The sequence below is a fragment of the Salmo salar genome, chromosome 07 (assembly GCF_965601325.2).
Source record: "Salmo salar chromosome 07, fSalSal1, whole genome shotgun sequence".
NCBI lineage: Eukaryota > Metazoa > Chordata > Actinopteri > Salmoniformes > Salmonidae > Salmo > Salmo salar.
In genome coordinates this window covers 64,594,250-64,620,278 of record NC_138297.1, presented here as the reverse complement: position 1 = coordinate 64,620,278, position 26,029 = coordinate 64,594,250, and the positions used below count along the sequence as shown (strand labels likewise).

At 45.2% G+C, this 26,029-nt stretch overlaps 1 protein-coding gene across 12 annotated transcripts in view; it reads left to right on the top strand.

Moving 5' to 3' along the window:
* The window catches only part of LOC106591178 (serine/threonine-protein kinase WNK1), a 173,102-nt gene that overhangs the window by 63,618 nt on the left and 83,455 nt on the right, over window positions 1–26,029 (top strand). For all 12 annotated transcript variants that reach the window (XM_082977927.1, XM_082977935.1, XM_082977934.1 and 9 more), the window contains exon 3: window positions 21,539–21,717. In XM_082977927.1, the coding sequence (XP_082834053.1) occupies window positions 21,539–21,717 (179 nt within the window). The remainder of the gene's footprint in view (window positions 1–21,538; window positions 21,718–26,029) is intronic.

Here is a 26,029-nt window from a genome sequence, read left to right as displayed (position 1 = left end):
AGTACTAGATATCTGTACCTAATAAACTGGCCAGTGAGTTTTATATTCTCTCGTTTCCCCCCAACAAACTTTTAAAAATTAAGTTCCTGGTTGCTTTCCCACATTTGTCAGATCTCAAATAAACTTTGAAGGATTTGTAGGTCAAAGCAAAAAAGGGCTAAGGAAACAAAAGACAGAAAAATAGTTCTCAACTTTCCAGTTGGATGTCTCTACTCGTTGCTTGTCTTTTGAATGTTTTCTTTTCTTTGGCAGGCTAAATCTCTCTCTCTCTAAAGCCTCTATACACTTGAACCAGGTCTTTGTGCTGTGATGAGTTAATCCCTGTATTATCTTAGAAGGGCTGTGAGCTCAGTGTGTTTAGCTGCTGTACAGTGTGAAGGGGTCCAGTGGTAGGCTGGTAGCATAATGGGGAGGCCCTGTATCAACTCCTCCGCTACCCCTCCAGAACTAATGTGACATTACCAGTAGTCTCTGAGGCCATTGGTGCCTATTCACAAAGCGTCTCAGAATAGGAGTGCTGATTTAGGATCAGTATTTCCTATAAGACCATAATGATTAAATGGACAGGGAGGGCCTGATGCAAGGTCAGCACTCCTACTCTCTGAAAAACTTTGTGGAGATGACCAGTAGGCTCTGAGGACCTGCCGGGGGAACAGCTGTGGGAGTGTGGGTTAATCACTACCAACACTAGTCTGTACCGTGAAGGGGCACAGCCCAGTACTACAGATGAAAGCTAACCTAACCACAGCCCAGTACTACAGATGAAAGGTAACCTAACCACAGCCCAGTACTACAGATGAAAGGTAACCTAACCACAGCCCAGTACTACAGATGAAAGCTAACCTAACCACAGCCCAGTACTACAGATGAAAGGTAACCTAACCACAGCCCAGTACTACAGATGAAAGGTAACCTAACCACAGCCCAGTACTACAGATGAAAGGTAACCTAACCACAGCCCAGTACTACAGATGAAAGGTAACCTAACCACAGCCCAGTACTACAGATGAAAGGTAACCTAACCACAGCCCAGTACTACAGATGAAAGCTAACCTAACCACAGCCCAGTACTACAGATGAAAGGTAACCTAACCACAGCCCAGTACTACAGATGAAAGGTAACCTAACCACAGCCCAGTACTACAGATGAAAGCTAACCTAACCACAGCCCAGTACTACAGATGAAAGGTAACCTAACCACAGCCCAGTACTACAGATGAAAGCTAACCTAACCACAGCCCAGTACTACAGATGAAAGGTAACCTAACCACAGCCCAGTACTACAGATGAAAGGTAACCTAACCACAGCCCAGTACTACAGATGAAAGGTAACCTAACCACAGCCCAGTACTACAGATGAAAGCTAACCTAACCACAGCCCAGTACTACAGATGAAGGGTAACCTAACCACAGCCCAGTACTACAGATGAAAGGTAACCTAACCACAGCCCAGTACTACAGATGAAAGGTAACCTAACCACAGCCCAGTACTACAGATGAAAGGTAACCTAACCACAGCCCAGTACTACAGATGAAAGGTAACCTAACCACAGCCCAGTACTACAGATGAAAGCTAACCTAACCACAGCCCAGTACTACAGATGAAAGCTAACCTAACCACAGCCCAGTACTACAGATGAAAGCTAACCTAACCACAGCCCAGTACTACAGATGAAAGGTAACCTAACCACAGCCCAGTACTACAGATGAAAGCTAACCTAACCACAGCCCAGTACTACAGATGAAAGCTAACCTAACCACAGCCCAGTACTACAGATGAAAGGTAACCTAACCACAGCCCAGTACTACAGATGAAAGGTAACCTAACCACAGCCCAGTACTACAGATGAAAGGTAACCTAACCACAGCCCAGTACTACAGATGAAAGGTAACCTAACCACAGCCCAGTACTACAGATGAAAGGTAACCTAACCACAGCCCAGTACTACAGATGAAAGGTAACCTAACCACAGCCCAGTACTACAGATGAAAGGTAACCTAACCACAGCCCAGTACTACAGATGAAAGGTAACCTAACCACAGCCCAGTACTACAGATGAAAGGTAACCTAACCACAGCCCAGTACTACAGATGAAAGCTAACCTAACCACAGCCCAGTACTACAGATGAAAGCTAACCTAACCACAGCCCAGTACTACAGATGAAAGGTAACCTAACCACAGCCCAGTACTACAGATGAAAGCTAACCTAACCACAGCCCAGTACTACAGATGAAAGGTAACCTAACCACAGCCCAGTACTACAGATGAAAGGTAACCTAACCACAGCCCAGTACTACAGATGAAAGGTAACCTAACCACAGCCCAGTACTACAGATGAAAGGTAACCTAACCACAGCCCAGTACTACAGATGAAAGCTAACCTAACCACAGCCCAGTACTACAGATGAAAGGTAACCTAACCACTACATACAGCTGTTCTGATTAGAGATCTGAAGATGAAGATGTTGTCTTCAAAGCCAGTTGTTTTGAAGGTGTGTTTTTGTGAGGGTCCCCATTACTTTGCTCAAGTCAAGTGTTTTTTGGCACTATTGTCTCATCTAACAATTGAAAAGAGAATAGAGAAAATGTGGTCGCGCTTGGATTGGCTGACCAGTTACTGTAGTTACCAGTGACGTGCAGCCAACCGGATACAGTTATAGTTACCCACATGTATAGAAATTCAGTGGGCTCTCAACAGCAACTGGTGGTGCCATTTTGGGTCGTTGTGCATGTGATCCCTTGTCTTGCTCAGCGGTTTATAAAACGTCTGGAAGGTCTGACGCAAGGGGAACTGTCATCCAGCGCTCTCTTTGATCTCTGATCTGGTATTTTAAAGCTGAGGATTGGAATGGCCGGATATAGAGCCTCGAAAGACTCCTGACTGACCATTATGCATTGAAATTGTGGGCTACACGTCAAGTGAGTCCTCTCATTGCTCGCCTTTCAAGTTTGTCAAGTTCAAAAGCTTCCATTGTCCATTTAAGGTCAAATTGAAATGTCTGCCCTTCATTACACAGCTCAGGAAAATTAAAGAGTCATTCCAAAATAATATCCGTCTTAATCGTTAAATCTTTGAATTACTCTAATGTGATTTGGACACAAAGCGAGATATTGTTGGAACTAAGCTGTTACTATCAAGGCCACATTAGGATCTCCAGGCGTCTTGTCAAGTTTTGCAGAACAACAATGTTCTAACATGGAAGTGGGCCGTAATAATGAGCTTTAAGTGGAAGTGATTTTCAGATTTTCTCGTGCAAATGACAGATTAACCATTACTTCCACTCATTGTTGGGTTACGAATTCAGAGGAGAGCCCAGCTTTATTCTGGAAAGTTCTCATTACTAAGATTCACCTGTCAGGTGATGGCTTTACTGCTAACAGGATGCTTGAGGGACTTAGACCATGGGCAGCTTTAGGGCTCACAGTAGCCACCTTTTCAATGAAGGATACAGTTGTCCTTCAAATGAAATGATGAACTGTCATGGAGACATGGTCTCCCTTCAAAATGAGGATCACTGTCTGAATTCACAGGGAGAGTTATTATTATTAGATTTTATCACTTGAGTTCAGTGTCCCTGTTGGTGGGGAGTTGATTAAACCCTGCTTGATTCATAGAGGCTGTCAGTCATAGGCAAAGACTAATCTCTGGCTGCTGAATACTGAGTCAGTCCATATGCTGCTTCATCTATCCCAGGACAGTCACTTATGTCAGTTATATCTCCTCTTTCTCCTCTTGATGAGTGGAGAAGCGGAGAGGGAGTGGAGAAGCGGAGAGGGAGTGGAGAAGCGGAGTGGAGAGGGAGACAGTCTTTTTTTTACTGCTTTCTGATGAGGGACGGACTGACAGATGGAGGAAAGAGGAGAGAAGAGGCAGAGTGGAGTGGAGACACCGGTCCTTCATTCCAGTCAGCCAGGCCGGTCTTGGGGAACAATTGAGTCTGTCTCTGGGTGACACTGGTTCGCCTCAGCTCCAGGGAACAGCTCATCCGTCAGACCTCCTGACCCCCAGGATGGTGCCCCGCGGCAGGCAGGAACATGCACTGAGGATGCCTTGTTGTTGGCTACATTCTGAATGGCACCCTATTCTCTATGAAGTGCACTACTATGCCCACAGGACTCTAGAAGTGCACTATAAAGGGAATAGGGATCTATTTGGAATGCATTCACACTGAGGACGCCTTGTTTATGCCCTGACCCAGATACACTCAGACCCTGCAACACACTGGCTTGTGTCCCAAATGGCTCTGTATTTCCTACTTAGTACACTACTTTAGATCAGAGCCCTATGGGCCCTGGTCAAAAGTAGTGCACTATGTAGGGACTAGTGTCATTCGGGACGTATCCAGTGTCTCTGACACACACCATAGATCATGTTCAAAGCACAACGTTAAAAATGGGCCTTATTGTGGCTGAGGCTGCCTTTTTAGAATTCTTTACCCCTTCGCCTCTTATTTTCAGGGAAGTTATTTCTAGCCCTATAGTGCTATCTTTGCACTCTAGCAAGTAGTATTTATTTATTTACTTATTTTAAAGAGGATTGCCAAGGATGCTTTGCACTGGTAACATGGAAACCACTCTTTGGTTAAGTCGCAGCGGACTAGGATTTGCAAACATGTGCGGTGCCTGGATATGAGGGCAGATACTCAAGACAGTCATAAAGCGGGAGGCTGTAGTAATCCTGATGGTTTTCAGCTTCTGGGTGAGTCTCTGTCTGCGTCCAAAATGGCACCCTAGTTCCTATATAGTGCACTACATAGGACATAGTGAGCCATTTGGGACTGAGTCTGAGCTAAAGCTCATTACCATGGCAACTCTGTTGACTTTGTTGTATGGAGATGAGCAGGCGATGGAAACCCTCTGTCTCTAATTGATGCAAATAGCTTCTGAGGATGGAGGCACTTTGAAACTGTAAACACTGGTGATATCAGTTCTCTGACCCAAATGCAACTCTATTCCCCATAAAATGCACTTCTTTTGATTAGAGCTCTCTGGGCCCTGGGCAAAGGTAGTGCACTAAATAGGGAAGATAGGGTGCCATTTGGGACGATATCCGGGGCTGAAGAGCTTTGTTGAATTATGCTAAGGGTTAGTGGATAGCTCCAGAGTTCTGGGCGGACGTTACGTGGCCTCAATCGGGCTGTGGCGGTCTGGTCTACCCAGGAGGAGGAGGGAGGGAGGATAAGTCCCAAATGGCACCCTATTCCCTATATTGGGAACTACTTTGTCTAGAACCTTCTGGTTCCCTGGTCAGATGTAGTGCACTATAAAGGGTTTAGAACACCTCCCAGAGACATCCCAGGTCTAACAGTAGTGTGTGTGCGTGTGTGTGTGCGTGCGTGCGTGTGTGCAGTCTGTCAGAAAAATGGCAAGTCAGTCGTGACTCCTCTGTTATGGAGGCTCTGAATAAATTCATCACATTTTCTCTCTGATTTAGCAGCTGCAAGCTTACTCAATATTTTTATTATTTTATTTTGTATGGATTTGTATTCTGCTGTTGCTACTCAGGCTGTTGCTAGACCCTAATTAACTGATTTAAAGCTGGGACGATACACAGAAAATGATCAACACTGACCACTTATCACAGGCGTTTTGCTGATGGTGTTCATTACGATAAGTAGCCTATACTAGAGGAATGTGTAGTTCGAAGTGAAATACGTTTGCTAATATGGGTGATTGTTGTTAATCAAACTAATAGTTTAAAGGCTAATGAAAAACAACTGTGGTGCAAATTAGCGTTTTTGCATCAATTCAGGCAATTTATCCCGGTATGGATTTTTGTCCATATCGCCCAGCTCTACCCTGAACCCATCTCTCCAATCAGCACTGAGTGACTTGAGACGGGGATATGTCAGGGCCAGAGCAGCTGCACAGTGAGCCACTCTGTTCCCTGACATCCCCCTTCATCAATCACAGCTTATTTTATTTAACCCATATTTAACTAGGCAAGTCAGTTAAGAACAAATTCTTATTTACAATGACGGCCTACCCCGGCCAAACCTGGACGACACTGGGCCAATTGTGCACCGCCCAATGGGACTCCCAATCAGGGCTGGTTGTGATACAGCTTGGAATCAAACCATGGTCTGTAGTGACTCCTCTAGCACTGAGATGCAGTGTCTTAGACCGCTGTGCCACTCGGGAGTTGCCTCTAATCCCAGCCAGCTTCTCTGAAAAGGCTTTAAAAACAACACCAAGGTGGAGATGATCCGTCCTACTCCTGAAATACATGGGCTGTGTTCCACATGGTGCACTAATCCCTGCATAGTGCACAACCTTCCCCATGTGGTGCCGTTTAGGAAGTATACGTTACGTAACCGGTTGGTAGGCAAGAGGCACCACATTGGGCACCCCCCTAGGGGCAGGATGACTGAATTGCAACCACATGTAGTTTGGGGTTTGGGACCCACATGACCTTAGTTACGGCAATCTGTGAAGTGCTGATTGACGGGAAACCAAAAACCTTGAGCCCCTGCAGAAAGAAAAGGAAAAAGACGAGACCCCAAGTTTCCTTCCCTAATTGGAAGCCACTGTTGAAGTGTCTGTTTATAGAGTTATAAGAATCCCTTTTTGAAAGTTACAGTCGGTTCTATGTCCGCTTTGCGTTTACTAGCTCTTCTAAAGTGACTCTTATTCAAAGCAGATGTCCTGCTGCTGCTGCTGCTTGTTCTGCTTGCAAATTCTCCTTCTTTCATTTCCTCTGTTTTCTCTTCTCGTTTCAAACCCTCTCGAGATCCTCAACCGTGACTGGCTGATCTGAGAGGTTGGAGGTTTGTGAGCTCTGCAGGAGAGCACCAACCAGAGAGATCCAGATCTGAAGACAGCACTATACACACAAACTGTGTGTTCCAAATTGCACCCTATTCCCTACGTAGTGCACTACTTTGGACCTGGGCCCATATTTAACCTTTTATTTTAACAAGGAGTCCCATTTTGAGACCAAGTTATTTTGCAAGGGAGCCCTGCATAGGGCTAGAGTCAATAAATAGTAGTGCACTATATAGGGAGCCATTTGGGACATATCCCTACACAGTGGACCTTTTCACTTGGCTTGTAACTGTAGACCGCTGGGCACCAACTTTCACTGACCCAATGTCACAACTTTTTAGGACTTAAGTCCACATTAACTGACAAAAAGACTGAAGGGGAAGTAGGCTAACTCGTATGACTTGGCAGTTGACCAAGTTTGAACTGACTAAGATAGTTTTGTCATAGTCGGTCATTTGAAAAGGTCGTCAGCCCTCCTTTGGTAAGTAACAAACTAGGTCTATAAGGAGTTATTTGAGCCAATGATCTGAACTTTAGGCCACTTGGAACACAGCCCTGCTGTTTCCATCATTGTTGCCTAGTTCCAGAAATAGCCGAGACAGACATAGAACTGTCACTGCTGCTAGAACGGATTTTAGTCTATTTGAACTGCCCTGAAAACGGAACAGAGGAAAAAATGTTTTTTTTTTTTAAGTTGACGAGTCTCTTATGATGTCTGCAGCAGATGCAATGGAGAGGGAGTCTAGCCTCATAACCCAACCAGTCACGAAAACCAGCGTTGTCTCAATCTCCCCATTTCATGTCTCCACACTCAAACAAACACGCGAGAGCCTACAAATGCAATATCTTTCTACCCAGAGGGAGGGTGAAGGGTTAATACTTGTTTTGATGGTACAGGGGAATTGGTCGGGGGGGGGGCGCGGGGGGGGGGGGGGGGGGGCGCATTGCATTACTACAGTAAGTGCTGCTGGGAAATAGAGTGGTGGCTTTCAGTCAGCTAGTCACATGACCAACCCTGAGCCTGTCTTCCTGTCCATCAGGGGGAAAACACAACACACACACACATTTATTCATCATCATCAGTGGAGCCAGATAAGCTGATAAACCAGCCTGCCTCTCCTCAGTACAGTTAATGTGGGCTGAGTGATATAACCATCAACAGTCCTGGTAGTACAGGTTCCCAGGCAACTTTCAGGATGTCGGAATGGCACCGTGTTCCTATATCGTGCACTGCTTTTGACTCGACTAGTGCTGAGTGATTAACCAAAATCTAGTTTTTAAACAACTCATTTACCACCAGTTCAATTATTTGAATTCCATTTGGGGTTTTTTCTTCTGTGAGCTCAATGCACACATTGCGCTGCAGTTTGTGTAGAGATTTTTATTTTTTTTAGTCATTTTAGTCATTTAGCAGACGCTCTTATCCAGAGAGATAAATGATCAAGGACCAACATGTTCATTTCCCAACCTGCGTAGGGAGTTGTAGTTTCCAACAGGCTAATATTCTACATAGTTTAGCGCAGAAAATGGGATAATTAACTATCATGACCATAATTAATTGCATGGCTACTTTTCTGGTTTCTTTTACGCCTGCTATGTAAGAGACAGAAGAATGAGCGATCAGGAGAGGATCCATAGAGGGCAGTTTCTTTGAGGTATTGGTATTTGGTTTTTTTTGCCCTCGCTGAGTCAAATAATCAACTAATCATCCAGCTGTGTAGTGTGAGGGCAAATAACAAAACGTGCACCTCTTGGGTCCCCAGGAAACCCTGCTTTATTTACATTGAACTACTAATAGTGATTTAGTTAGACAGCGGCTCTATAGAGATGGTTTAGTTAGACTGGAGCTCTATAGAGGTGGTTTAGTCAGACTGGAGCTCTATAGAGATGGTTTAGTTAGACTGGAACTCTATAGAGATGGTTTAGTTAGACTGGAGCTCTATAGAGGTGGTTTAGTCAGACTGGAGCTCTATAGAGATGGTTTAGTCAGACTGGAGCTCTATAGAGATGGTTTAGTTAGACTGGAACTCTATAGAGATGGTTTAGTTAGACTGGAGCTCTATAGAGATGGTTTAGTTAGACTGGAGCTCTGTAAAGGTGGTTTAGTTAGACTGGAGCTCTATAGAGATGGTTTAGTTAGACTGGAGCTCTATAGAGGTGGTTTAGTCAGACTGGAGCTCTATAGAGATGGTTTAGTTAGACTGGAGCTCTATAGAGATGGTTTAGTTAGACTGGAGCTCTGTAGAGATGGTTTAGTTAGACTGGAGCTCTGTAGAGGTGGTTTAGTCAGACTGGAGCTCTGTAGAGGTGGTTTAGTCAGACTGGAGCTCTGTAGAGGTGGTTTAGTCAGACTGGAGCTCTGTAGAGGTGGTTTAGTTAGACTGGAGCTCTATAGAGTTGGTTTAGTTAGACTGGAGCTCTGTAGAGGTGGTTTAGTCAGACTGGAGCTCTGTAGAGGTGGTTTAGTCAGACTGGAGCTCTGTAGAGGTGGTGACTTGGAATTAAATAATAGTCATCAAATAAAACGTATTTAATTAAATCCAATTTTATTTAGCAGATGTTCTTGCAGGTGTTGAAATGCTTGTGCTTCTAGTTCTGACAGTGCAGTAATATCTAACAAGTAATCTAACAATTCCACAACAACTACGTAATACACACAAATCTAAGTAAAGGAATGGAATTAGGAATATATAAATATATGGATGAGCAATGTCAGAGTGGCGCAGACTGAGCTACAGTAGATAGTTTAGAGAACAGTAAATACATATGAGATGAGTAATGCAAGATATATGTATTCAACCCACATAATGCATAGTGCATTTAATGTTAACAAAAAAATATCGAAACCAAAAATCTTGATTATTTTTAAACAAACTTATTTTTTAACCAAGCCAAGTAGTGCACTATATAGGGAAAAGTGCTCTGGTCTAAAGTAGTGCACTAAATAGGGAATAGGGCCCTGGTCTAAAGTAGTGCACTATATAGAGCTCTGGTCTAAAGTAGGGAATAGGTTGCAATTTGGAACATGACTTTCTGTCATTGCCTGCTTCCTCTGAGGATTGCTTAATTTGTCTGCAGTATTCTCCACTCCACTCTTCGAGGCATGGCTGTTTCCATTGAGGCCCCATTTCATGTGTGTGTGTGTGTGTGAGACTAATAAAACTCAAAACTTCCAAACATGGTTGTTTCTTCACACTCTAGGCTAAATCAAGTAGTCAAGGCAACCATGAGTGACATTCATATTTAACAGTGGTGAGGGGTTTTGACAGACAGTAATACAGGTTCAGTTCCTCTTGTTTTGGTTCAACAGGAACAGAGAGTGGAAAAGGAAACACTCTGTCCACAAACTGTGGGAGATTTTATGTAGTGATTCACGTGTGTGTGTGTTGCACTTTTTGCGAGTTTCTCTGTGTATTTTTAGAAACAACCCTATGTATCAGACTTAGACTTGTGTCCCTTTTTGCATTTTTGTGAAATATGAATCTTAGTTGGGCCACTGGTGTGAATGGTATTCCTAGTGGGCTCTCTGTCTCTCAACACACACACACTATTCAAATGCCTGCACCCTCTGCTGTGCCGGCGGGATAAACCCTTCCCTGTGATGAAGATATGGGCTCATTGACAGGATTTTACCTTTTCAAAATGTGTGAACGTTTGTAGAGAATGCATTGTCACACACACTGGATGGATAGTCTGTTCCTGGAAACCCATGGCCTCCTGCCAGCTCTAGGCCTGGGGTTTTACCCTGCAGCTTTAGCTGGCTGTGTGTGTGTGTCCGCACAGCCCTGCACAGATGTGAAGGCATTACCACAGAGGCCTAGCAGGCAGAAACTAACTCTCTCTGTACTGTGGCTGTGCTCTTCACAAGGCCCTCTCTATATAGGCCTACTGCTAAATGGATACAGTCAGTTCTGCATTTGCTGCTGTATTAGTTCCAGCTGGGCCTCTGTAAGTAGCGTCGACTGTTTGGGGAAGTTCCCCTGTGTAGAGGCAGCCAGACACACACACTAACCTCCTCTCCTGCTGCGCTCCCCTCTCATACACTATGTCTCTAGAGATCATTTGCCCTATATGGGGAGTTTGGTTTCCTTCAGACGTTGACGAGTGGGATGTTAGCTTGACGGACTGTCGACGTTGACGAGTGGGATGTTAGCTTGACGGACTGTGTCGACGTTGACGAGTGGGATGTTAGCTTGACGGACTGTCGACGTTGACGAGAGGGATGTTAGCTTGACGGACTGTCGACGTTGACGAGTGGGAGGTTCGCTTGACGGACTGTGTCGACGTTGACGAGTGGGATGTTAGCTTGACGGACTGTCGACTTTGACGAGTGGGATGTTAGCTTGACGGACTGTGTCGACGTTGACGAGTGGGATGTTAGCTTGACGGACTCTGTCGACGTTGACGAGTGGGATGTTAGCTTGACGGACTGTGTCGACGTTGACGAGTGGGATGTTAGCTTGACGGACTGTGTCGACGTTGACGAGTGGGATGTTAGCTTGACGGACTGTGTCGACGTTGACGAGTGGGATGTTAGCTTGACGGACTGTGTCGACGTTGACGAGTGGGATGTTAGCTTGACGGACTGTGTCGACGTTGACGAGTGGGATGTTAGCTTGACGGACTGTGTCGACGTTGACGAGTGGGATGTTAGCTTGACGGACTGTCCATATATTGTGGCTCTCATCTTGGGGGGTTCATCTTGGCTCATTTTAAACTGAAAGCAGAAGTACAGAGATGGTTGGTTCGACCTCTTCTCAGAAATAGAAGTAGGTGAAATGTTGTATTCTCTAGTATTTTGGGCTACTTCTCCAAGGCACAGTCTGTCAGTCCTTTAAGCCAGCCAGGCTTCCTTTATCTCTTAATGATAGCCGTCTGTCTGTCTGGCAGCTCTGGGCTGTGTGTGTGTGGATATACACACAGCCTGTTACTGTCTGTAGTACTACAGTAGAGAGAGATACACACAGCCTGTTACTGTCTGTAGTACTACAGTAGAGAGATATACACACACACACAACCAGCCAGCCAGTTCCCACATCCCTACCTATCTGTTAGTGTGCTGGGAGAAACTCCATTGGATTAGAGTGAGGTCTGTTCTAATCCGTGAGAACTCTCCTCCTCACACCCTGGATAGTAGGCTCTCCCACACTGAGGCCCAAATGGCACCCTATTCCCTACATAGTGTAGTGTGCTTATTTTGATCAGGGCCCTACGGGCTCACTATGTAGGTAATAGGGTGCCATTTGGGACTCAGACTGAGACCAGACTGCATTGCACTGCCAGTCCAGAGTAATCGCTCTTAACTTAACCCACCCTTCGGCATGTCTCGGAACGGTACGAATCTTCCCCTGGCAAAGATACAACTCAGTTGATTCAGTCCACATAAATCAGCCCACTCACAACAGTCCTATTCTCTTTCTAGTGCATTATCTTTATGTCCTATTTAGGGTTGCACATTTTGGGGAATATTCAGAGGTGGGAACTTTCCGTGGGAATATATGGGAATTAACAGGGAATATATGCAAATTATTATTAATACCATTTAAATGTAGATGTTTTTTGTATTGGATATATTTACCATATCATATGGAGACAGAAACATAAACCTTTTACCTTATCATAAGTAGACATAATTCAAATGATTAAATCCTTCCAATAGAAATAAAAAAAAACGATTTAGTTATGAATTGAACTTTAATTAAATGAGTTGACTCTTCACATGGGATGATTTCACTGAACAACAAAAGAAAGGGAATATTGAATGATCCCCAATGATTCATCGCATCTCCCAAAAACGTTTTCAACATACATCTGTAAAATGACAGTCTAGAAACTAAAGCTTTGGTTGTCTTCCTCTCAGGCTTCCATGTCTTCTCCCTGGACCTCCTCAATGTCCACCTCTTGAACATCAGACTCTGAGGCCTCATCTTCACTGTCACTTTCCAACCTTGTTGAGGATGGCTCGTTGTCAGGCTCAAAAGCCTCAAATTTGCCCGGATGGCCACCAATTTTTCAACCCTTGTATTGGTCAGCCTGTTGCGTGCTTTGGTGTGTGTGTTCCCAAACAAGGACCAGTTGCGCTCTGAGGAGGCTGATGTTGGTGGGATTTGGAGGATGATGGAGGCAACAGGGGAAAGAGCCTGAGATCCACAAAGTCCTTTCCATCAGGTGGCTGATGAGATGTTGGCACAACTGCCATATTGCATCTCCATCCAAAGCCCTTGCTTGGAAGTGTACTCCGCCAGACTGCCAAGAACCTTGCCCTCATCCAGGCCAAGGTGGCGAGACACGGTAGTGATGACACCATAGGCCTTGTTGATCTCTGCACCAGACAGGATTCTCTTACCAGCATACTTGGGGTCCAACATGTACGCTGCAGCGTGTATGGGCTTCAGGCAGAAGTCTTCACGCTTTTTGATGTATTTCAGAACTGCAGTTTCCTCTGCTTGGAGCAACAGTGAAGTGGGCAGGGCAGTACGGATTTCTTCTCTTACATCTGCAAGCAGAGTCTGAACATCAGACAGGATGGCATTGTCTCCCTCAATCCGTGCAATGGCTACTGCTATAGGTTTCAGGAGTTTCAGGCTGCTTACCACTCTTTCCCAAAATACATCATCCAGGAGGATCCTCTTGACGGGGCTGTCCATATCGGCAGACTGTGATATGGCAATTTCTTGGAGAGACTCCTTCCCCTCCAGGAGACTGTCAAACATGATGACAACACCACCCCAACGGGTGTTGCTGGGCAGCTTCAATGTGGTGCTCTTATTCTTCTCACTTCGCTTGGTGAGGTAGATTGCTGATGAGCCTTCACATACCTAACCATTTCCTTGGCTCTCTTGAAGAGTGTATCCATTGTTTTCAGTGCCATGATGTCCTTGAAGAGCCGATTCAATGCATGAGCAGCACAGTCAATGGGTGTGATGTGAGGGTCGGACTCCTCCACTTTAGACCAAGCAGTCTTCATGTTCGCAGCATTGTCTGTCACCAGTGCAAATACCTTCTGTGGTCCAAGGTCATTGATGACTGCCATCAGCTCATCTGCAATGTAGAGACCGGTGTGTCTGTTGTCCCTTGTGTCTGTGCTCCTGTAGAATACTGGTTGAGGGGTGGAGATGATGTAGTTAATTATTCCTTGCCCACGAACATTTAACCACCTATCAGAGATGACTGCAATACAGTCTGCTTTCTCTATGATTTGCTTGACCTTCACTTGAACTCTGTTGAACTCTGCATCCAGCAAATGAGTAGATAAAGCATGTCTGGTTGGAGGGGTGTATGCTGGGCGAAGAACATTCAGAAATCTCTTCCAATACACATTGCCTGTGAGCATCAGAGGTGAACCAGTTGCATACACAGCTCGAGCAAGACATTCATCAGCATTTCTCTGACTGCGTTCCTCCATTGAGTCAAAAAAACATCTGATTCCAGGAGGACCATGAGCTGTTGCTGTCGATAAGGTGTCTGATTACTTCTATTCGAGGTGAAAATGATGAGAGGGACTTTTGTCAGAGGTTGCTTGTTGTGAGTGCTGACGGAACTTTATGCACTTGGCCAGATGATTCTGCATCTTTGTTGCATTCTTCACATATGATTTGGCGCAGTATTTGCAAATGTACACAGATTTTCCATCTACATTAGCTGCAGTGAAATGACTCCACACATGAGATAGTGCCCGTGGAATTTTCCTGTATAGATGAGAAAAGAATGAGTAAAAAAACAACCAAATACAATTCCATGTACAGATAAATAGTTAAGCAGTTAGATTAAAGAACTCCTTTGTCAGATAAATGTTTTAAAATGAAACATGTATGGAAACAGGTGAATTAACACTCCTCAGTTAGCAGGCTCAAGAAAGATAAAACCCACATGGTATCAAAAACTAACTAGCAGAAATTGTTAAGTTAGAAATGATTTAAACACACTTTGCTGTAGGCTACTATTTACTAGTTAACAAAAAAATTATGTATGTCATATAAAATATATTCACCCCACCCAGTATTGTAGTCAAAACTTACCAGAAAGAATGTAGTCCTTGGCTCAGACACTGTAGTAGTGTGGGCTCAATAGCATCTCATTAGTGTCTTGAGAATCAGCTGTACATGTGATGGAAGAATGCACTGTGGTTCCATTGAATTGGGGATAGTTTAACCAAAATATGCCACAAGACCTAGAATTGCCTTATGTGTATCCCACAAAAAAGGTTCACTGTTATAAGCTACATTTTTTTGATACGTTTAAGCAAAATTCCCTAACTTCCCGGGCTTAATTTCCCATGGAAAATTTCGCGAAAAATTCTGGAAATTTACCAGAACGTTTTCGACCCTTTGCAACCCTAGTCATATTCCCTTTCTAGTGCACTTCTAGTGCATGTTTAGTCAGAGCCTCTGAGACTTATCTGAAGCAGAATAGTATTGGGTCATCTCACAGTGATCTGGGTGGCCCTAGGTCGATGTCCACCAGGACTGGGTCATCTCACAGTGATCTGGGTGGCTCCAGGTTTATGTACACCAGGAGTGGGTCATCTCACAGTGGTCTGGGTGGCTCCAGGTTTATGTACACCAGGACTGGGTCATCTCACAGTGGTCTGGGTGGCTCCAGGTTTATGTACACCAGGACTGGGTCATCTCACAGTGATCTGGGTGGCTCCAGGTTTATGTCCACCAGGACTGGGTCAGCTCACAGTGGTCTGGGTGGCTCCAGGTTTATGTCCACCAGGACTGGGTCATCTCACAGTGGTCTGGGTGGCTCCAGGTTTATGTACACCAGCACTCGGTCATCTTTAGGGTCCAAGTGGTGCTCAGGTATGGGTGTTACAGATCGTGTACTGTACGCTGAGTAGCTGCCTGTAGCCTAAGCTAGCTAGCCACCTTCCTTAGGTGTTGTGCTATTGTTAGAGAATGGGGATGAGTGCTAGTGCTCTTTCAGATACTGGTTCAAAAGACACGCACACACGCACATGCTCCGTGAGCCTGATATGGTCTCCTTATCAGTGTGTCTTTGATCTTTCCAGTGGCGTTGGAAACCTGCTGCCAGAATACTAAGTCACTCACTGCAGCTCTGCTTTCATTTGACTGTTACATATCTTTGTGTTCATAACTACAAGTCACCAAGGGATTTGTCATCCGAGTGACTCGTATAACAGTGACTGCTTTGCTCTTGTCTATTCTACTATTGTCCCGTATTGTTTCGTTTGATAAGACTCTATGTGACCGGTCTGGTGGGTGAGCTTTGATGGCCTCACCCGTCCTGTTTTCGCCTCAATCTGTCATCTCACTGTCAGTCATATAATGGATATAGTGCTCTGAATTGATTGAACAATGTTTCTTGGTTGAACCCATTAACCCATTGCCTTCTGAGAGTGCTTTCTCCCTATGCGGCCACCATAACCTTGACTGGGAGTGGGCGTACTGTACATAGCCATAGAAATGGACTTAGTACAACAGACATTCCTATTCCAGTCAAATATCTGTGGTCTGGAGAGGCTCTGACCATTCTACTAATTCTATTTCTAGGCGTTGACCATTCTACTAATTCTATTTCTAGGCGTTGACCATTCAACTAATTATATTTCTAGGCTTTGACCATTCTACTAATTATATTTCTAGGCTTTGACCATTCTACTAATTATATTTATATGGTCCATACAGCACCACGCACTGCCTGCCCTGCCAGTAATTCTGACCACCACAAATCCTTGGAAATGGTGACTAGGCACTCTGATCCCAGCCTTCCAGCCATTTCCCCATCTGTATTAATATTTGATATGTGGAAATGGAAAAGGAATTTATCAATGCCCAGCTCTGGCTCTAGCCAGTAATACCACACACCCCTCTGTTCTCATATCCTGGCACACACACGAGCATGCACATTCCACACACACACGAGCATGCACATTCCACACACACACACACACACACACACACACACACACACACACACACACACACACACACTAACTGAAAACAACTGGGCCCAGATTACTGCACTGATGCTTGGCTTGGTGACATCCCTAAGGACTGATGCTTGGCTTGGTGACATCCCTAAGGACTGATGATTGGCTTGGAGATGTCCCTAAGAACTGGGAATAACATTGGATCATTTTCCACAGAGAAAGGAGAGAGAGAAATACAAAGCATTTTGGATTTGGCTGATCCGCCTCTCCATACACACACACATACGTACACACTGGAGGGCTTGTTTTCATTGGAGGTTGATTCAGTATGTACGAGGGGGTGAGTTTAGCTGTTAGTCTGAGCCAGTGGTGAGGCAGGGATCAGGTCCTCTGTTGTATCTGGCTCCCTCTGAGCTGGAGAGGGCATGTTTTCTGGATGGAGAGCCTGGCCAACTGCTTGTTTATCTCCATGCCCAGACCAGGAGGAGGGAGTAGGAGGATAGCCAGGGGTTTGGAACACAAACGTTCTATGTGGAGGAGGAGGAAGGAAAGAGGAGGAGGACAAAGTACAGATAGCAAGACGTGAGGATGAGTGGGAGGAGAGCCAGGGTTTTGCGATTGCAACACAAACTTTGAATGTGGAAAATGAACCGGGTCCAGGGGATAAGCGTCTGATTGTTTGACTGAGAGAGCATCTGGCTGAGTGCAGGGTCAGGGGTGATGTGGAGGGCAGCTGAAGGTGTAACAGTCCAGCTGAAGCCTGACCTGCCTGGCTGTTGGTGTGTATTACACAGATGAAAGAGCTTCCACGCTGAGCTCCACGTGCCACAGAGAACCACAGGATTTATCCTGCTCCAGATCTGTTTGGACTGCAGGGCCTATAGCCATTAGCCAATGACCACATGAGTTGGCAAGACAGCACAAAACAGTTCTGGGACCAGGCAAGTAGGATTTATCTTGGAATCATGTAGAGCACCACCGTTTGGCTCCATGTTTCCTTTCCTTGTTGAAGGAAGGAACCTGTCTGACTTGCTGCTCTGTGTGCTGTGGTCTTATGTTGTTCAACTTAGCCCTTGTGGTCACTGGTCAAACCTGAAGTAGTACACCTTGTGACTTGGCGAGCAGGGAAGAACTGGTTTGCTACCACTAAGTCTCTCTCTCTCTCGTTGAATTTAACACGGGAGAGGCCAGTGACCCGGCCGATGACGCACTCCTATAGCTAACCATTCTGCATGTGTTAGTGATGTCATTAAAGAGTTAATGCATTCTGAGCTATTTTGCCCATGCGCTTAATCTAGTCCACATTCAGGTCACATGTCGTGGTTTGCAACGCACAAACAAACACCTGTGTTGTATTCTAAGCAGCAGTGCACTAAATGTGTCTTTTGTGGTTAGCCACCGTGGTGGAAGAAGACGAGGCATACAGTACAGAGGTGGCAGAGACGAACATGACAAGCCTGGATGGTACATTTCTTGCTGGTTTTTGTAATGTTTTTGTTCCATGTTTTATTTGGAATTCAGCAATAATGGCACAGAAGCCAGCACCACCCCATGTCCATCTCCAGCACCACCCCAACATCAACATATGTGAAAATGAGTGATGCACCGATATGACATTTTCGGCCGATACCGATTTCCAAAAATGTCTTGCTAGGGAAAAAAACGATAATGATAACCGATATTTACAATTTTAGAGCCTTTTAGGCATTCTACTACAGTTAAATAGTTAACACACACACATGGACACAACGGTCTAAGGCACTGCATCTCAGTGCAAGAGGCGTCACTACAGTCCCTGGTTCAAATCCAGGCTGTATCACATCCTTATTTTGAAGGAAAACCGCAGATTCCACTCTTGTGCCTAATCCTTATTGTGGCTAGCTTCACAACACAACCCGGTCAGGTCGAGCCTCACTAGCCAGATGAAGCTAGCTGGCTGCTTATAACGTTAGCTTTGGGCAATAGGGTTAAGTAGCTGGCTCGCTATTTATTTTCATGAACTGAAGTTCAATTTCAATAGGTGAACAACAACAAGTGGCAACTTAGCTAATACTTAAAGGATTCCTAAATCATTGCTAAGAATAATGAAAATGACTGCAGTTTCTTTTGGTCATTGTTTTCAGGCTGGTTGTATTGGTGCTAGCTAGGTACCAAGCTAAAGCTAGCTACCCCAGAAGTTGCGGTCAAACAAATTATGCTTTATTACCAACGCGGTATTGTAAACACATCGTTCGTGGCCGGTGTTTGCTTGTTTGCAGACTTTCTTGTCCAGCTTTGACAGTGCTACTGTATCGTTCTTGTCCAGCTTTGACCCAAACGTTGTTCCATAGTATGTCGTGAAGCTAATAGCAGTGACGCCTTTACTGTGTAACTCCTGTAGGGCAACGTCTGAAATTGGCACACTTGGTAGTGTGTACCGGTGCTCCACCAGTCGGCGAAAGCCAACATCACCCACAACAGAGAACGGTTGATTGTCAAGGGCAATGAATTCCTTTATCTTGGCTTTAATGTATTTTGCCTTTGAGATGTCTCACTGAAATTGTCTTACTCTTTCAAATGACTGCTGGACTTGTTGACTGCTCCCCACAGCAGACAGTGGGCTAGGTTAGGAATGCTGTGTTTCACGTGTAGCGCAACATTTTACGTGGCGTCATTACGTCATGTACATACATTATATAGGTATGCACGTCAGCTTTACATCAGTTTTGCACATCGCTGTTAAACTAGACATCGGCCGATACCGATATGTTCACCGATATATCGTGCATCCCTAGTGAAAATGTTGTGTTTCTATGTTTTGTAGTTAAACAGACAGGGGAAGATAAGTGTTTCTAATTACATCATCGTGTGATTTTCTTTTTTTTACCAATTATGAGGCATTTGCATCTTCCATCTTTTTTACTACAAAACAAAGAAACGTGCCATTTTCAGATTGATGTTGGGGTGGTGCTGGAGATGATGAATATGAAGCTGATCAGTTTTGAAATGTCCCTTTAACAATATGGATAGTATGCAGGTGGAAAATATATTTCCAACTCCATCTTTCCGAAGTTAATGTGCATATGGCCCTGGGACCCCTGATCCTCGTTAGCTGCTGCTTAATGTCTAATGGCCTCATCCTGGCTGAGTGTGTTCTCAGACCCACCTTCCCTGCTGTGTTTCCATACACAGAACCTGATAATGGCTTGGCTTAATGACTTGCATCTGTGCTTTGGTGACATCGAGGGTCCTCCTGCTGGTGTTAGATGGATTTATGTGGCTGGAACTGACGTGGGCTTTATGGCTACACAGGTGAAAGACGCACACAGACAGATACTGACACAGATACACTTAGTTTCTTCTTCTGTAGAGGTGACTGTGATGCTGACAGATTCTCTAGAGACCCAGGCTAGTAATGCCTGCCTCTGCCAGCTAAAAGGACAAAATCACTGCTAATGCCAAAACTAAAATCCCCGGAAATACAATTGCTTTAGTGCTTTCACCAGGCATTGTTCTAATCCATCCTCATGTAATGCCCCAGGTGCAGATTTCAGAGCAACCCCATCCTAACCCCCATCAGTGGATTAAAGCTATAATATCCTCAACGGAAGTAGACTTTTGGTTTTTCTGGGCTGGAAAATAAGGTCATAATGAAACAAATAAATGTCTCTGACCTTTTTTGTGAAACTGAAGGCTGAACCCTGTCTGCTTTTGATATAATCCGTCTGACCAGGAAGGAATGAGGATGATTAATGACTAGGTTTGTGGACCGATAGGGCCTCCTCCCACCCTATATCTCTCTATCTCTCTCTCTGCCTGCCTGTGTATGTGGAAAAGAAAAGAGATGACGCAATGTTGTGCCAAGCCGATCTGGCCAGTGGGAGGTGACTGTGGGTGACTCACCTCTATAGGGCAGGGCCACACGGGGGGATTCTCCACTGGCCTTCTAACACCCATCCCCCTTCCCCCTCCACCTCCCTAACCTAACCTTTTTCTTTCTCCCCTCTGTCTTGCTTTTATGTGAATCCAGTCTGTGATTTAACACAAAGCTCATTTACAGACCATTTATAGGGAGACTTGTGGTTTTACTATGCAATGATGAACTCTGACCTTAAAAGGGATACTTTGGGGTGTCCCCCAGAGTCAGATGAACTCGTGGATACCATTTTTATGTGTCTGCGTGCGGTTTGAAGGAAATTGCTAACTAGCGTTAGCGCAATTGCTAACTCGCGGGCTAGCAGATACCCATAGACTTTGTCATTGTACTAACACTTGTTAGCATTGGCTCGCGAAACTACTAACTTCCTTCATACTGGACACAGACATAAAATGGTATCAACTAGTTCATCTGATTCTGGGGAAGTTGTTAAAGGGCCTCATTGCCGAAATCCCCAAGTATCCCTTTAACAGCACCAACCCTCTCAGCCACTAAAATATTTCTAAACCACAAACATGGAATCTCCATGAAACAAGTCAAACCCCTCAAACTCACCCTTTTTAAATGTACAACAATGTTTGTTAGTGTTTCCCTGACCGCAATGTCCGATGTATATATGGTTTATGGTGCAGGCCAGCACTGAACTGGTATTCCCATTAAGTTAGAGGGACCCAGGCTGTTAAAATAGGACAACTGAGAAGTATGTGGGTTCGCTAGCTAGTCTGTTTTTGTTTTCTCAGTTCTTCCTGTGTGCTTCATGGCTTGACTAGGCAGGGTTACTGTGAAACACTGTCTTTGTGACAACTGCTGATGTAAAAAGGACTTTATGAACACTTGATTGATTGAGCGATTGGTTTATTGATTGATTGGGTCCTGTCGTATACTTTAGGCTGGGTTATTGTAAAGCATTATGTGTCAAGACAACTGTAACTGGAATGTTTCTTCTGCTCTCTCCTACAGGATCGTAAGCTGTCTAAGACGGAGCGTCAGAGGTTCAAGGAGGAGGCTGAGATGTTGAAGGGTCTGCAGCACCATAACATTGTACGCTTCTACGACTCCTGGGAGTCTCCCTCCAAAGGAAAGAACTCCAAGTGCATCGTGCTGGTCACAGAGCTTATGACATCAGGCACCCTCAAAACGTGAGTAGTACTGACAAGCTCGTACGCTTTTATACACACACACACTAAACATTTTGGTGAACGTCTACCTCTCCAGTCGTCAACCTCTGCCGTCTCATCCTCCCTACTGTTGTTCTCTGCCACCAACGGAGATATGGAAATGTCAAAGGAAATGTCTTAGTGTTATTTGTCCTTCTACTAAACCTTTTCCTTGTTCCATAACCTTCATATTATGCGTAGGCACATCTGCTAGTCAAATAGGGCTTTCTGAGTGTTCCATAATAAGCACTTCACAGCTGTGTGTGAGCCCTGAGATCAGAGTGGTACCTCTTAACAGGATGCTGTTGTGTTGTCTCACCATGCCCAGGACGCATGTCCATCTCCCTACCTCCCTGCTGCTAGCTAGTCTACACTCACTCTGGCACACTAGAGACAGACACAGACACACATGACAAAACCCCTGACAATGTAGAGAGAACAGAAGCGGACAGGACAGGGGGGCAGCAGGCCAGTCAGGGTTGGGTCTGGCCCAGTGTTATTTGTGGTAACAATAACACCTGAATGTAGAGCAGACAGCTACAGTAGAAATGGGCAATGGACTGCGTGCCGCCCACCACCCCACCTTCCATGGGACTGATGCATTGTGGTAGAGCTGGGAGAGCTGCCCACCTGCCAGCTGCTTCTGCTGCAGATTCCTCACATTCTTGATAGAGAGGGGGAGGGAGACTGAGGTAGAGCGAGACAGACAGACAGACAGACAAAGTGAGGGGGAGGGGGGGAGACTGAGGTAGAGTGAGAGAGACAGACAAAGTGAGGGGGAGGGGAGAGAGTGAGACAGACAGTAAAGAGGGAGAGAGAACAAGAGAGAGCGACAGACAGGCATTCAAAGACAAAGAGAGGGTGTCAGTGTGGCTGCCTGTCCAATCTGCTGTGGTGTGGTACCTGTACTGACCATGTGGTGCTAGTCTGTCTGGGCCCACAACAGGACAGACAGTGCAGCTCAGGACTCTGGACCAGACCAGCAGCTCCCTCCTGTGGAAGAGTCAGTGTGCTGTGTCCCAAACTACTGTACCTTCACTACGGGGACGGTAACACTGTCACGGCCTAGATTATCCACTTCCTGTAACACCGTCACGGCCTAGATTATCCACTTCCTGTAACACTGTCACGGCCTAGATTATCCACTTCCTGTAACACTGTCACGGCCTAGATTATCCACTTCCTGTAACACCGTCACGGCCTAGATTATCCACTTCCTGTAACACTGTCACGGCCTAGATTATCCACTTCCTGTAACACCGTCACGGCCTAGATTATCCACTTCCTGTAACACTGTCACGGCCTAGATTATCCACTTCCTGTAACACTGTCACGGCCTAGATTATCCACTTCCTGTAACACTGTCATGGCCTAGATTATCCACTTCCTGTAACACCGTCACGGCCTAGATTATCCACTTCCTGTAACACTGTCACGGCCTAGATTATCCACTTACTGTAACACCGTCACGGCCTAGATTATCCACTTCCTGTAACACTGTCACGGCCTAGATTATCCACTTCCTGTAACACTGTCACGGCCTAGATTATCCACTTCCTGTAACACTGTCACGGCCTAGATTATCCACTTCCTGTAACACTCATGGCCTACATTATCCACTGCTTGTAATATTGTCATGGCCTAGATTATCCACTTCCTGTAAGACTGTCTCTGTTATGGAAGTAAGACTTGTATATGGGTATGAATTAAATGTGTGGAAAAACAGAAACAATCTTTAAAGCTGATGGAAGAAAAAGATGAACTGATGGAAGGAAAAGTCCCATGTGAGGATTGTGTGGATGTTCGTCTCCATGTGGTACAGTATATTGCCCCAGGACTTGGTTTCGTTGGCAGCATCTTTAATACAGCCCTCTCTCCTAGCAGCCGTACAGGCCTGGGCCAAGACCAGGGAGACACAAACAACTAAGTCCCCTGTCTGGGCCTGCCTGGCTGTTAGTCACACTACTGTACCAAGAGCTGTGCCATACTCTCAGGAGGACCAGTGCCAGAGAGCCTGGCACATGGCTGGGTAGGGTGGCAGGCTGGTTGATCTGGTGCCAGCCTGGTCTGGTGGTCTGGTCCACGTGGTTATCATCAACACCCACACAGCCATGGGGGGGGTTCAACATGGGAGCCTGAGCCCAGTGCCGAAAGACAAGACACCGAGGTCAGGCACTGTAACACTCAGGGTACTGATCCAGATACACACATGTAGTCTAAACACAGGTGCACTTATACACACCAGGGATTTGTCTGCCATTTAAATCCTTGGGCGGGCCGCCTAAGTGTTTGTTCGGGCCTGCTAAGTCCAAACAGGGTTTTTAGAAATACATTTCTGGATGGACGTTTTCAGTGTAAAATTAAACAACTAAAACCAGATATAGTATAAAGTATGTGGAAAATATTATGTATGTTATATTATGTATGTGTTATATGTATGTTATATTATGTATGTGTTATTTATATATATATCTATCTATCTATATCTCAGCAACAACAAAAAACGCCAATTTTTCAATACCCTCTCTTTCAAAGATAATTTGTAAAAATCCAAATAACTTCACAGATCTTCATTGTAAAGGGTTTAAACACTGTTTCCCATGCTTGTTCAATGAACCATAAACAATTAATGAACATGCACCTGTGGAACGGTCGCTAAGACACTAACAGCTTACAGACGGTAGGCAATTAAGGTCACAGTTATTAAAACTTAGGACACTAAAGAGGCCTTTCTACTGACTCTGGGAAACACACCAAAAGAAAGATGCCCAGGGTCCCTGCTCATGTGTGAACATGCCTTAGACATGCTGCAAGGAGGCATGAAGACTGCAGATGTGGCCAGGGCAATAAATTGCAATGTCCGTACTGTCAGATGCCTAAGACAGCGCTACAGGGAGACAGGACGGACAGCTAATCGTCCTCACAGTGGCAGACCACGTGTAACAACACCTGCACAGGATCGGTACATCCGAACATCACACCTGCGGGACAGGTACAGGATGGCAACAACAACTGCCTGAGTTACACCGGGAACGCACAATCCCTCCATCAGTGCTCAGACTGTCCTCAGTAGGCTGAGAGAGGCTGGATTGAGGGCTTGTAGGCCTGTTGTAAGGCAGGTCCTCACCAGGCATCAACGGGCACAAACCCACCTTCGCTGGACCAGAGATGACTGGTAAAAAGTGCTCTTCACTGATGAGTCGCGGTTTTGTCTCACCAGGGGTGATAGTCGGATTGGAGTTTATCGTCGAAGGAATGAGCGTTACACCGAGGCCTGTACTCTGGAGCGGGATCGATTTGGAGGTGGAGGGTCCGTCATGGTCTGGGGCGGTGTGTCAGAGCATCATCGGACTGAGCTTGTTATCATTGCAGGCAATCTCAACGCTGTGCGTTACAAGGAAGACCTCCTCCCTCATGTGGTACCCTTCCTGCAGGCTCATCCTGACATGACCCTCCAGCATGACAATGCCACCAGCCATACTGCTCGTTCTGTTTGTCATTTCCTGCAAGACAGGAATGTCAGTGTTCTGCCATGGCCAGCGAAGAGCCCGGATCTCAATCCCATTGAGCACGTCTGGGACCTGTTGGATCGGAGGGTGAGGGCTAGGGCCATTACCCCCAGAAATGTCCTGGAAGGTCAGTCAATCTGGAAAATCTCAAGAACTTTGAAAGTTTCTTCAAGTGCAGTCGTAAAAACCATCAAGCGCTATGATGAAACTGTCTCTCATGAGGACCGCCACAGGAAGACCCAGAGTTACCTCGGCTGCAGAGGATAAGTTCATTAGAGTTACCAACCTCAGAAATTGCAGCCCAAATAATTGCTTCACAGGAAGCAGGAGACTGCGTAAATCAGGCCTTCATGGTCGAATTGCTGCAAAGAAATCACTACTAAAGTCCTTTGGTTTGAGTCCGAATTTGAGATTTTTGGTTCCAACCGCTGTGTCTTTGTGGTTGAGAGAATGCGAAGGCTGGCTACCTTGAAGAATCTCAAATATAAAATGTTTTTTGATTTGTGTAATACTTTTTTGGTTACTACATGATTCCATATATTTTATTTCATAGTTTTGATATCTTTCTTATTCTACAATGTAGAAATTAGTAAAAATAAAGAAAAACCCTTGAATGAGTAAGTGTGTCCAAACTTTTGACTGTTGCTGTACATGAAACCAGTGATCACTCATCATCAGTGATGGGTTACTTTGATAATCATTAATCACCTATATCTAAACAACTCTTGATAGAAATGTGTTACACCTCATCTCACCACTGCTTGTTTTGTTATTGTAAAAGCTCA